We start from the raw sequence: 13,991 nt of genomic DNA on the forward strand, positions 1-13,991 counted from the left end.
AAGACAGGATCATCTAGAATTTTATCATTCTGTGTGCAGAACAGTTTCTAAACTCACAACAGGCCAAAAAAGTCAAACGGGCTTGAGGAATTAAACATTAACTCCAGATGAGATCAATGACTCCTCCTGGGGGTGAGGTATACCTGGGGGTTAGTATTCAACTTCAGAAGGGAGTTTCATTCAACTTGGATCCAGTCAGAGAAAGAAACATTAGTCTTCAGGGGAAAGGCGGCAAACAATCGTGGCCCTAAATTTTGTGGGGGATTTGTGTTAATGCCCAAAGAAGGCGCTGACTCTATCACTGGGTGTTTACCCTGCTCCCAGGGTTCATTCAGCTGATTGTGAACTGCGGATCCTAGAGAGAGTGTCCCAAGCCCTGGCTGGAATTCCACATCGCCCGAGATGTACAAGTCCACTGCATGTAGCTTCCCTGCTGTGAAGCCCTTTGACAAAATAATCTTTAGAGACGAGATGAAATTAGATTAGTTTCATCCTTTTACTTCATTCCCTTTCTGGCTGTGACGATTCATACTTATCCTAGAAGGTCAGAGCTGGAAAGGCCTCAGGGGTCAGACAGGGTAGCCTCGCTTTGCTCAGTGAGTCGTCTTGGCGCTTAGCTAGCTGGTTGGCAGAACCAGAGCTTCATTTCACTCCCTGAATCTCAGTGCCAGGGGCCTTTGCTCTAAATAAAAAGTCTCGATCAAAAATGCAATATACTTCACAGACATATTTCAGATTCTGGTTTTGTTTCAAGATGAGACACAGAGGGTTAAAGCTATTCTTTCCAGTCTGCTGTGTATATTCAGATTCTGGTTTTGTTTCAAGATGAGACACAGAGGGTTAAAGCTATTCTTTCCAGTCTGCTGTGTATAAGTGGACCCCCTCCCCCTTGCCCTCAGCACCTCAGGGAATGACTGTCCCCCTCTCCCCAGGCCCTGACCCCCAGCCCCGGAAGAGACATTGTCTATCCTGTTCACTCTCATCCTCCCTTCTGAACCCCGAACACTCCTAGCGGCTGGCAAGGAAAACTCAAAAAGCTGATTGTTTGTGAGAGGGGAGAGGAAGAGAAAGAGGAAAACCAAAAAAAAAGAGGTAAATTTCCTGGAAAATTTAAAGCTACAGATGGGGTTTGTAGGCGGGGGGTTTGACATTTGGGGGCAAAGTTTTAATATTACTTACTACTAATTTTCTAACACCACCTACACACCAAAAGTCATTGTTAGCTCAAAGCATAAAATAGGCAAGATAGGAAGACTTAGTAAAACACAGCAACAGCATGGAAAATCCCCAAAATGATTGCAGAGAGTTTTTTTCCCCTTTTTGTTCGAACTGTGTCTGTTTTCAGGATCTTTATGTCGTTAGCTCCAGACTTGAGTCACACATCAGCAAGCCAGGTCACTAAAACTGAGGATCCTGAGGCCCCTTCCCTCAAGCCCCAGGAGTGAGTCCAGACCCTCCCCCCAACAAGGCCCAGGGGCGGTGGGCTGCCTGCCAAGGAAGGCAAGGAGAGCGGGGCTCCAACCTCCGCAGGGACCCCAGAACTCTCTCCCCGTCACTGCTGTGTCCTGGCCTTGGGTCATTGACCATGCTCAAGCCTCTGTCTCCTCATCCACAAAATGGGCACAGTGATAAAGTACAACCTCACAGCATTGTGAGGTTCTGATCAGAGGGGACCATGTTCTGGAAGCCCTCCGTGGGGCACAGAGTGCTGTGGTCATTTTTACTGAAGCCCAGTACAGTTTGAAGGAAGAACTAAGTGATTTGCGTGCTGCACGCACTCCTCGTGACACTTGAAAAGATGTAAGTCAGCAGGGATGGGAGGACGGGAGTCCCTCACTCTGGACTCAGGATGGGAGTCCCTCACTCTGGACTCTGTTTGTTTCAACAATGAAAGAATGCTTCTTAAGTCGCTTCAGTGTGTCCGACCCTCTGCAACCCTATGGGCGATAGCGTGCCAGGCTCCTCTGTCCATGGGATTCCCCAGGCAAGAATACTGGAGTGGGTTGCCATGCCCTCCTCCAGCGATCTTCCCAATCTAGGGATCGAAGCCGCATCTGTTGTTGCCTGCATTGGCAGGGCGGTTCTTTATCACTAGCGCCACTGGGGAAGACTAGATTTGGCTGTTTAGATCACAGTGAAGAAGAAACTTGACACTTAGGATCTAGACTTGTCTGCTTGACACCAGGACCTCCATCCTATGATACACACGTAGGAAAAGATTTTTGCTTCCATATAAGCAACACTTCGCTTTAATAAATGTAGTAAATCTTTTTTTTTTTTTTTTACTGTGTCACACAGCATATGGGAATCTTAGTTCCCCGACCAGGGATCGAACCTATGTCCCCTGCAATGGTGGCACAGAGTCCTAACCATGGGACCACCAGGGAATTCCCAATAAATGGAGTAACTGGTCACATTTCTATGCATGTATCCAGTGAAAGGCCTCTCAACTGATGGCTCACAAGAATCTGCTGCCACTTTCCTGTGACCCGAACAGCTAAATTCCAACACATTCGGACTGGGCAGTGCTCAGGCACTAATCTGTCAGACCCAAGGGCATGTTCAAGAGCCCAGGGCGGGGCAGGTGGAAACCTCTCTCTGGTGACTTTTCCCTTCTCTAACACTCAAGACCAGGCAGAGTCACTCGGCTGGTAACAGCCCCAAGCATCTGAAGGACTTGTAGTTCTGAAGGCTGACTTCTGGGCTTCCCTGGTGGTTCAGGTGGTAAATAATCTGCCTGCAATGTGGGAGATCTGGGTATGATCCCTGGGTTGAAAAGATCCCCTGGAGGAGGAAATGGCAACCCATGCCAGTATTTGGGCCTGGAGAATCCCAGTGACAGAGGAGCCTGGCGGGCTACATACAGTCCATGGGGTCGCACAGAGCGGGACATGACTGAGGGACTCACACTTCACGTCTTCCCTGGGGCAGAGAGCATCACACCATGTGACCGGCTCGGTTGAGGCTAAGTGGAGCCCTGCTTTGTCCCCTGACCCTGGAGTCCCTCACTGACCCCTCTGACTCCATGCTTCCCGGTCCTACCTGGTCCCATGGACTCTGCTTCTCTTCTCTCCCCTAAGACAGGGCAACCGAGACCCTTGCTGGCCCCACACCAACTGCCAGGGCAGGTGGGTCCACAGTGTTTTCTGATGGGAAAACTGAGAGCTCTGGTGGTTTGCTCAAGGTTAGGACTTGAACCTGGGGTTTCCACGTTTTTAGCCAGGAATCTTGCCATCCTTGCTTTAGACGGACCAGAGGTCTGGGGGCCCGTTAGCACACGTGGCTAAATGGGGCAGATGAGGCAGAACCCGACCCATCTGGACCAGCTCCCTCAGTGCCTCTCCCGAGAGAACTGGCAACGGCTCTGGGGCTTTCTTACACCCGGAAGATGGAGGAGAAAGGAGGGGCGGAGGAGATCTCAAGTCCTCAGGGTGGCCTCCAAGCACACAAACAACTCCCTGTGACCCGGGATTCAGAGGCTGGGTTCTGACGCAGCGGTATGTCACTCCTCTCAAACCCCTGTAGGAAATGCACGGGGCAAGCACTGGGATGGAATGTAAACTGTTTCCTAAGGAAGCAGTCTAGCGTCTCTCCTCTTCCAAGAGTTTCGCTCCACAGAGAACTTGAGCTCATCCTCTCTCCCTGATTCTCCACCATGACTCTACCGGCTGCCTGTTAAGAGGAAAGGGGCAAGGAGAAGCCCCAAGAAGCCCAGGGGAGAGACAGGGGCTCCAGATGAAGGCTGTCTTGGGGGAGGTTCCCTCCTGATGTGACTTTCATCCATTTCTCCAGTGACTTCCCCGGAAGCCCCCTCCACGGGACCAGCCACACACCAGGAGCACCTCTCCTTCCCCCCTTCCCAGCACCCCTCACCCCGACACTCTTCTTCACCCTCACCCTCACTGCCTGTACGTCTGCAAAGTATAGCAAGTCGCCCATGCTGTCAGGAAAGGAAACGCAAAAGCATACCTTTCAGTTCTGTCCACCCATTCTAGGATCCGGACACCTGAGCTGGGTGGAGCCGGGAAGAAGGGCTCAGACACCAGCTTGCTGAGGAGGCTGAGTGGAGATGCAGAGAATAAAATGCTGATAACAAAGAGGAGGCCTGGCCAGGGATGGAGCTGGCGGAGATCCTGGAAACCACCTGCGTCTACCCTTTCCCTCCTGGTGGGAAGGAAAGTGGGGGCTGGAGGCTGACGCCCAGGGCGAACATCCACCTGCCAGCAAGTATGGAAGGTGGTCCAGTAGCTACAGAGGGCACTGGGCACCTCCACCATCCCCCTGAAACCTCCCCAAGCCTCCATGCCCACTCTGGAGAATAGGTTTTGCTTCTGTCTTTTCTATTTCGGAAGGCAAAGGAGGATTTTTGCCTAGCCACTTCCCAATTCCTTCATGTGAAGTTGGGGATAGGAGCCTACATTTTTCCAGGAGGTTATGCAGCTAAGTGGGATACAGGCAAAAACGCCCAGCATAAGGCTGGGACGGCCCAGGGCTCAACAAGTGTCTCTGCGCCTCCTCCATCCTTTCTCTCGGTTCCCCATAAAGGCTGCACATCCCTACCCAACTCTCCTGCTCTTATCCTTAGCAGAAACCTTGGGAAGCGCTATTCACTCTCCCCTGCCACACAATAAGCTCTTGGTGCAGGCGGAGCAAAGAGGAAGGCGCCAGGCGCTCACAGCGAACAGGAGACCCCAGCGCGAGGAGCTGGGGGCCCCGCGGGGCATCGGGCGCCTGTCCACTCTCGGCTTCTCGGGAAGAGCGCGGGTCTCAGGGCTTCGGCCGCACACACTTTCTTACCTTGAGAGGCAGGGCGGCAGGCGGGGCGGCGCAGCTCCTGCTGGTCTGGAGAGGCGCCCGGTGCCGGCAGAGCCTGGCGGGGGTGCCCGCGCCCTGGGCGCTCCGCGGGCGCGCGGGGCTGCGGGCCGGCGCCTCGGCTCCGCCCCGGGACCCCGGGCTCCGAGCGCCGCCGGCAGCCTGGGCCTCCGGAAGGGAGCACCCCGAGGCGCCCCGAGCCTGCGGGCCGGGCCGGGCAGGACCGTCCGGCCAGGGAGTCCAGCCCGCCGAGCGGCCGCGGCCGCCGTCGCCCATGCCGGGAGCCGGGCTAGGGGGTCTGCGCGGCCGGGGCCGCCGCCGTCCACGCGCGGGGGGACCGGGGGCTCCGCGAGCGCGCCCCCGCCGCGCGCCCGGGGCCCGGCTCTTCTCCTCTCCCCGCGCGGGAGCCGAGCCGCAGGGCGCAGCTGGCGGGGCAGGGCCAGCCCGGGGAGCGGGCCCGAGGGCGCCGCCCGCCGAGCAGCCGGCCCCGGGGCCCGGGAGAGCGCGGCCCTCCTCCGGGCGCCCCGCGGCCGCGGCCCGGGCTGGAGCCGGGAAGGGGCGCGCGCGCGCAGGGGGCGCCCGCAGCTGCACGAAGACGAAGGAGGTTTGCATCTGCTGGAGCCGCCCGGCCGTGGCCTCCGCGGGGCTCGGCTGGGTCCCGCCGGGCCGCCTGCAGATCTCCGGGGATGCGAAGGTCGGCAGCTGTGGGCGGGCGTGACCTGGCCTCATGGCTCCACGACGGCCTGACCCTGAGGAAGCAAAGGACACACCTTCAGCCCCGGGGGGGTCTTCAGGGAGTGGGGAGGGGGCTGACCCAGCCGCGGGTCTGGGCTCTGCACCCAGTTCTCAGCATCGCAGGAACGGACGGGGGTGCGGGGAGCCCCGCTGGCAGGGGCGCTGGGGACTGGGCTGCCCTCTGCTTGGGGGGTCTGAGGAGTTCTGTCCCGTGATCCGGCCCCCTCCCCGCGTTTGAAATGGAGACACTAAAGTTACTGCTTTCCTTGTCTATCCTAACCTGCATATTAGCGACACCTCTTTCTTGACGTCTGACCCTGGGACAGGTGTGATGGAAAGTTGAGCCTCCAGGACACTTAGAAGCTCACTTTCAACCCACCTCTCCTGCATCGGTGACACACAGTTGTAAACAACTTTGATGTCTTCATCAAGTTCCTCTTTAAATCCCGTGTTTTTTTCAGGAATTCCCCAGGGTAGCCTCAGAGTCCCACATCAAAATACTAGGCATCCAGTACACACACAAATAGTTAAAATAAAGATGAAAAAGAGAAAATAAGAAAGAAGTAAAAAAAGAGAGAGAGAGAGAGAAAGATGAAATAAGAAAATCTATCCAGGTGACAAATCAGGCAGAAGGGTTGTTAAATTATTTTTTAAAATTAGTTTTCCTACACTCTGAGAACAATAGGAAGTCACCTGAAAATTCATCCAGTAATTCAAATTAAGAGGGTTACTACAGGGAGGCCTGGCGTGCTGCAGTCCATGGGGTCGCAAAGAGTTGGACACAACTGAGAGACCGAACTGAACAGGCTCAGTATCCCTGACAAAGGAAAGGCTCACTGACCTTGACCCCGGGAAAAGGACTACAGTGGGTGGAAAAGAACTTTTCTTTATCAGTTTGAGCTTGACTGGAAAGGAATCAGGAAGCCATCCTCCGAGACAAACTGGCAGGGGCCCAGAGAGCTGGCAGTGGCCAGGCCTGAGCCGCAGCCCCCTGACCCTGGCCTGACATCACATGGGCGGCATGCCCGCAGTGGCCAGGAGCCCTCGCCCTGGCTGACCACTGCTGCCTGGGCGAGGCTGCTTGGAAACTCTCAGAGGAGGTGGTGGGGTGTTCGTTCTCATCCTTAAATGTCTTTGCACAACTTTTCCTCCAAGTTTATGGAGGCTTCTCCTTGTTTCCAGACAAGCTGACAAATGACTCAGTCTACACGTGCCCAGAGCTGTCTGGGCCAGGCTGTGGACCCTGTAGCCCCTTTATAACAGACTCTGTGACAGAATTTCAGCCAAAGATGCATCCATGTCTCAGATTCATCCATTGAAAGAGTGATGTGTTGATCTGATTATACTTAGTTTCTACAAAAATCCCGTGTGAGTAATGTCTGTGTAACTCACTCACTCTCCTATAAAAGAGCTTGCTTGGATGTTGCAGTCACTCAACAAGTGCTAGTTGGTTAACTGAGGTACTGCTGGTAAAGGGAGATGCTCTGTCTTTCTACAGAACAGAGATTTGGAAAGAAGAACCACTGTCTTGTTTTAGCTTTCAGGGGTGTGGACATCACAGCAGGTGTTCCGCAGGCCTTGTTATTCACAGTTCAAACCAATCCACTGTGCAGGTGAGGATGTGGAGCGCAGAGAAGGGAGTGAAAGTGTTAGTCCGTCAGGCGTGTCCGACTCTTTGTGACCCATGGACTGTAGCCCACTAGGCTCCTCTGTCCATGAGATTCTCCAGGCAGGAATACTGGAGTGGGTTGTCATTTCCTTCTCTAGGAGATCTTCCGGCCCTAGGGATCGAACCCTGGTCTCTTGCGTTGCAGGCAGATTCTTTACCTTCGGAGCCCCCAGGGAAGGGAAATACTTGCCTTTTTACCACAACTGCCCCAGATGGGCAGGGGCTTCAGGAACCATCAGATGAGAAGCCCCACTTCAACTCCAACCTGCAAATAGAACAACATCCCAAAGGACTGTGGTGGAGACGATGACTTCAGGCCGCTTCTCTCTTCTGACTTTCCACTTGCCAGCCTTGCCACAGAGGTGACTACTGCCAGTGTTTCAGCACGAGGCAGTAGGGACTGGACAAGGAGGAGACTAAACAAATGGCAAACAAACACCTCTCGATGAAAGTGCAAGAGGAGAGTGAAAAAGCTGGCTTAAAACTCAACATCCAAAAAACGAAGATCATGGCATCCGGTCCCATCGCTTCATGGCGAATAGATGGGGAAACAATGGAAACAGTCACAGACTCTTTTCTTGGGCTCCAAATCACTGCAGATGGTGACCGTAGCCATAAAATTAAAAGACGCCTACTTCTTGGAAGAAACTCTATGACCAACCTAGACAGCTTATTAAAAAGCAGAAACACTACTTTGCCAACAAAGGTCCATCTAATCAAAGCTATGGTTTTTCCAATCATCATGTATGGATGTGAGAGTTGGACTATAAAGAAAGCTGAGTGTTGAAGAACTGATGCTTTTGAACTGTGGTGTTGGAGAAGACTCTTGAGAGTCCCTTGGACTGCAAGAAGATCCAACCAGTCCATCCTAAAGGAAATCAGTCCTGAAAACTCATTGGAAGGACTGTTGCTGAAGCTGAAACGCCAATACTTTGACCACCTGATGCAAAGAACTGACTCACTGGAAAAGACCCTGATGCTGGGAAAGATTGAGGGCAGGAGGAGAAGGGGACGACAGAGGATGAGGTGGTTGGATGGCATCACCGACTCAGTGGAAAGAGTCAGCAGTGAATCTGGGGTCTGGAGTCCTGATGTGGTCACTTGCTAGGTGCGGCTCACAGCAGATTTCTGGCTCTCAGTGGACTTACCTCAGCAAAATTAATTTCTGCCCTTCCTGCATTACAAAATTGTTTTTCAGGTCAAATGGGATTATCTATGTAAACGTACTCTGTAAACACAATATTAATACTTATTAAGTCTTTAAGTCAGGATGTGCTGTGCTGAGTCGCTCAGTTGTATCCAGCTCTTTGCAACCCCATGGATGTCAGCCTGCTTGTTATAATACAGTAGCATAAATAACAACTCTAAACCATTGTCTCTGATTTCTGTGAAAACTCAGTACTTTTGTCTGAAAGGATTCTAAGTTGACTTCATATTTCCCCACCACCACTGACCTTCAAGATTCATAAGGTGTGAATGCAAATAACGGACAGTTTAAACTGTACTCTGTTTCTGCTAATGACCCCTTCTTATCACCTGTAAACAGAAAGGAGAAGATTCTAGAACCTCAGTGCAAGCAGAGAGGGGAGTGGGCACTGGGGAGAGACGTCAGGACATCTCTGTCTCCCATCTCGTGAGGGCCTCATGGAGTCGGCAGCTGAGTCCCCTTCCGGAGATTCAGAAAGAGACAGGGAAGGTGGGGGGACTTGCTGAGAGCAAGTTTGGGGCTCAGGAGCAGCAGCGGAGGTATCACCTGAGCCCGGCTCCCTGCTCTCCCCTCTAGACCAGTGGTCAGCGCACACAGCGGGTCCAGCCCCTCTGCTCCTCTCTCCAGACCTGGGCTCCCGGAGAGACCCTCCACCAAGGTGTGCTCCGTTTGCTGCCCAGAGTCAGAGTGGAACCAAGCAGAGCTCTGTGGGATCCCCAAGTACAAAGGCCCCTCCATGTCCCCTGCCTCTTGTTTGAAGATCTCAAGTCTCCTATATCTCCCGGGGTCATTAGAGAGCAGGCTCAAGCAGCTAACGGGGGTTTTCGAGGTGGCACCAGTGGTGAAGAACCTATCTGCCAATGCAGGAGATGCAAAAGACACACGTTCAATGCCTGGGTTGGGAAGATCCCCTGGAGGAGGGCATGGCAACCCACTCCAGAGTTCTTGCCTGGCGAGTCCCATGGACAGAGTAGCCTGGCGGGCTATGGTCCATAAGGTTGCCAAAAGCTGGACATGACTGAAGCAACTTAGCACACACACAAGTGGCTAATGATAAGGACAATAGAGTCACAGACCTGTGTGTGTGTGTTGCACACTCCTGAGCTGTTTTACACATACTGTAACTGCTGCTGGAAGGAAAAAGCTGGCTGTGTGATGACCAGACTACACCCGTGACACCTGCTGCTCCGTCTTGAACAGTACTGAGTCTGTGACCAGCACAGCTCCAAGAACTGGCCTCAAGAGAATGGGATTAACACTGTTGCTCAAGATCATCTATATTTTTGTGGGCATCAAAGTAATTGTAGCTTGCTCTGCTCATATACATAAGCAGGCAACTAAAACGGTCAGCAAAGAGATACCACAGACCCTTGTCAGAATCTTCCACTCTAAGACCCCAAAACCCTTTCTCAGCACAAAGAAGTTACAGAAGACGCACCTTTGTCCCTAATCCCTTTGAAATGAAATAATATCTAATGGGGGGATTTGTAAGCAGCTCTTTGCAGGAACCTGCCCTCATCACGAAACTCCATTTCTTGTCATTTTAGCAAAGCTTCATTGTACCTAACTTTCAACCAGGTGCCCCCATGTTCTGCTCATCTCCAGTCCAAGGACACTTTCCAGATCTTCTGATCACACAGTACCTTGCCTAACTTGTTGATTCTTTCTGTAGATCAAAGAAGCAGAAATGAAGACTAAGTAATTAGCAGGTGGCCAGGTCTCTTGATAGCTCCTTCAGTAACCTCGTGAACAGACTGTGTGAACACGATGGTGTCTAAGGAAACTCACAAGCAGTGGACAAGTCTGCGCAGGTGTGGGCTGGTGACAAAGATGACCCCCCTCTCGATGATTAACTGAGATCATGCCCCCCTTTCCCCCTTTAAAAACTGTCATGGCCGAGCAGAATCTTCAGAGTTGGTCTTGGGACATGAGTCCACCTTCTCCCCAGATTGCTGGCTTCTCTGATTAAAGCATTTTCCCTTTCTACCAGCAGCTGCCTCTTGCCAGGTTTTGCTTTCTGAGCTGTGAGCTGCCAGATGGGAAGCAATGCCAGGAATCTGCACCAAGCCTTCCTGCTCGGGCCACACAAGGCTTCAGGACTTTCCAGGACATTCTGTCTACTGGTTAGAAACGCACCTTCACTGTCATAGCTTGGTTTCCTCCATTACTGTAAAGAGATTTGCCTAGTAGTGAGCTTGATGGTGGTGACAGAGTTATCATTTATGGAATGTCTCTTACTTGTCTGACACGGCCAAGGCCCTTTTATATATGCAACTTCACATCCTCGGAATAAGGCAAATATGAGACTCTGTCTCAAAGACGGGGACGTGGAATCTGCAGAAGTTAAATGACTTTCCCAAAGCAACACAGCAATGGTGGGCCCAGGTCTTTCAGGCCCGTGCCTGTTTCAAGATGCCACACTGCATTCCAACTGATATATTTAGAGGACAACATTATCTTCCACTCTACAGACAAAGACTTGAAGATCTGGAGAGGTAAAAAAAGAAAACTTTTCTCGTCTCCTCCCTGAGTTCCAGGACACATGTCCCCTCAACTCCTCCACCCCTTACTTCCTTCAAACCCTCTCCCCGTGACTATTTTTTTCTCTTTTCCAGAAGCAAGCCAAGTTCTTTTTTTTTTCAGGAGATGACACCATGTCAGTGTCCCCTTGTGAAGACTATTTCTGGAGGAACCAAATGGGACACTTGGGAAATGCTCCGATTAGAAAGAGTCTTTCATTCCAGCCTTCTTCTGTTTCCTTTACCAGGCCCCAAACACACATGGGGTCTGTGTTCTGTGCGGTTCTTTGTATGTTAAGTTGCTGTATGTCTACCCTGGCATCTGATCACACAGGCCAATGCTTTTGAAGTAAAGGAAAAAGTTCCTGAACAGATCAGAGCCCCAGCCTGAGAAATTTGATCGTTCTGTTCTGAGTCGAGCCCAGACAGCCGTCTCCTCCTCCATGGTCCTGAGGTTCTTCCTGCCATGGAGTGCTGGGCTGTTAGTGGAGGGCCTCGCAGCGGGCAGGACCTCTCCCCCGAGGGGCTGGGCTGCGTGGGAGGGGAAGCGAGGGGGAGGAGTGGGTTTGGGGTCTGTGTTCGCTGGGGCCTGCGTCAGAGCTGGAGGCTGGACGGACTTCACGGGGTCTCTCTGATGGTCCCTCGGGGAGGCTGTCCTCACTGTGAGCAGCCTTCACAGAAGTTTGACCCGCTGAGCAGGGATGACATCAAGTGCACATTTTGTAAGATCCTGTCGATCCTGGGGCCCCAGGTGCCCAGTGCCTACCGTCTGCTCTCCTATTTACCCCTGGGGATGCAGAGCTCAGGCCCAGGGAGATGGGCCACCTTGTCTGCTGTCGCTGACCAGAGGCAGCGCCGGTTCTCAGCCCTTCAGTCCTAACTGCACTCAGGGCCCCGAGGGTACCGGGTGCCTCCCAGACACACCCAGGCTGCACTCCCAGCCACCCCATCAAGTCCTGGCAGTGCCCACCCCGTCCCAGGCAGCTGACCGTGTGCCAGCGCCCTGCCCTGTCTCCCAAGCCCCCAGGTCTGCACATTGATGATGTGTGGTCACCGGTTTCTCCAACATCACGGCGACACCACAGCCAGCGGTTTGTCTGCACCATTCTTGCTTTTCCAGAGTTTCCTCCTGCTGCTCCCCTCAGGCAGGACACGCTCCCCAAGCCCACCCTGCAAAGCCTCCCCCAGGACCCTGGCTGAGCCGTTCTTCCCTGTCCTCCCCACCTGTGCAAACCCATCGCCTCCTGGAGTCCCAGCTGGATCCCTCCATCTCTCTGACATCCTGGCCAGACACTGTGGCCATCAGTAACCCTCCCCTTTCTAGCACTTTCGGCCAATTACATGCATTATGACGCCAGTGGTGGAAGTAAGAAAGAAAGAGACAGAAAGACATTTTCAAAAGGCTTTAGAAAATAATTTCTTTTTTCTAACTCCTGACACAGTCTCCAAAGTCATTCAAAATATTTTAATGTTGCAACTCTTCTCTCATAAGTAAAATAGTAGGCTTAATTGTAAACTCAGATCAGAACTACGTACTGGTCATTTTTTAATGGCCATAGGCTGTCAAATGTATTGAGATGCTACCAAAAAATGACTAATTCAGCAGTGAGTCTGGAAAGCTGTGTGTCTGCTATATTTGCACAGTGAGGCACCGTTTCCTTGGAAGTGAAGGAGGTTTTCTCAGGTTTTAAAAGGAACGATTATCTCTGTATGATGGACACCCTCTTTTTACCCTCCAGTAATGGCCCTGCATGATGACTTTGAAGGGAAAACACAGTGATCCTCTACCCACTCATTCCTTTCCGAAAAGGACCAGGGACTGGATCGGTGTTAAACAGAACCTCTGCTCCACAAAGATGGCGTGTGATCAGTTAAGACTCAGGGAGGAGAAGTCTAGAATCTAGTGAGGCCGGATAATACTGGGGATGCTTACTTGTCCAGAACAGATTCCCCGCCTCTGTTTCGGGATTTCCCAGCTTCCACTGTGCTTCTTGACGAGAGCTTCCAGCTGAAGGAACGCCCCCCCACCCTCACTGGAGACAGGCCTAGGCTCTGGTTTGGGGAGAGTGATGACAGGAAAAGGCCGTGTACTGGACTGCTGTGCTTGCCTCACTCCTTACCAGGAGCATAGCTGGGGGGCTTAACTCCCGCATGTAAAAATTTTTAATTTTTTAGATTTTTAACTTCAGAACATTACTGAACATATTTTACTGTTCAGTTCAGTTCAGTTCAGTCACTCAGTCGTGTCCGACTCTTTGTGACCCCATGAATCACAGCACGCCAGGCCTCCCTGTCCATCACCAACTCCCAGAGTTCACTCAAACTCATGTCCATCGAGTCGGTGATGCCATCCGGCCATCACATTCTCTGTTGTCTCCTTCTCCTCCTGCCCCCAATCCCTCCCAGCATCAGGGTCTTTTCCAGTGAGTCATCTCTTCACGTGAGGTGGCCAACAAAGGAACTTTTAAAGGCAGTTCTGCTAAGAGTTCAAAAGGGAAGGGAGACCTGTAGAGAGAGCTTCCATCTCCTTTGTTGCTGTCCAGTCACTAAGTTGTGTCTGGCTCCATGACCCCATGAACTGCAGCACACCAGGCCTCCCTGTCCATCACTATCTCCCGGATTTGGGAGATATTGCTCAAACTCATGTCCACTGAGTCGGTGATGCCATTCAACAATCTCATTCTCTGTTGCCCCCTTCTCCTCCTGTATCTGCTTCTGAATATGCTGTCCAGGTCTGTCATAGATTTTCTTCCAAGGAGCAAATGTCTTTTAATTTCATGGCTACCAGCATTGTTCACAGTGATTTTGGAGCCCAGGAAAATAAAATCTACCTACATTTCCGTGTTTTCCCCTTCTATTTGCCATGACGTGATAGACCAGATGCCATAAAGTGTTTTGAATGTTGAACTTTAAGCCAGCTTTTTCACTCTCCTCTTTCACCTTTATTAAAAGGCTCTTTAGTTCCTCTTCACCTTCTGCCATTAGAGTGGTATCATCTGCATTATCTGAGGTTGTTGATATTTTTGCCCACAATCTTGATTCCAGCTTG

The 13,991-nt window shown here is 52.0% G+C and overlaps 1 protein-coding gene across 4 annotated transcripts in view; it reads right to left on the reverse strand.

Moving 5' to 3' along the window:
* The window catches only part of PSD3 (pleckstrin and Sec7 domain containing 3), a 610,189-nt gene that overhangs the window by 501,789 nt on the left and 94,409 nt on the right, over nucleotides 1-13,991 (reverse strand). For 2 of the 4 annotated variants that reach the window (XM_088832771.1, XM_055416711.2), the window contains exon 1: nucleotides 4,798-5,103. The exons of the other annotated variants lie outside the window; for them this stretch is intronic. In XM_088832771.1, the coding sequence (XP_088688897.1) occupies nucleotides 4,798-5,088 (291 nt within the window). In that variant the 5' untranslated portion in view covers nucleotides 5,089-5,103. Of the gene's footprint in view, nucleotides 1-4,797; nucleotides 5,104-13,991 lie in introns of those variants that run through there. 4 annotated transcript variants of the gene reach the window in all.

This window comes from Moschus berezovskii, chromosome 26 (assembly GCF_049115385.1).
Source record: "Moschus berezovskii isolate FMDL1 chromosome 26, NW_MosBer_1.0, whole genome shotgun sequence".
Classification (NCBI taxonomy): Eukaryota; Metazoa; Chordata; class Mammalia; order Artiodactyla; family Moschidae; genus Moschus; species Moschus berezovskii.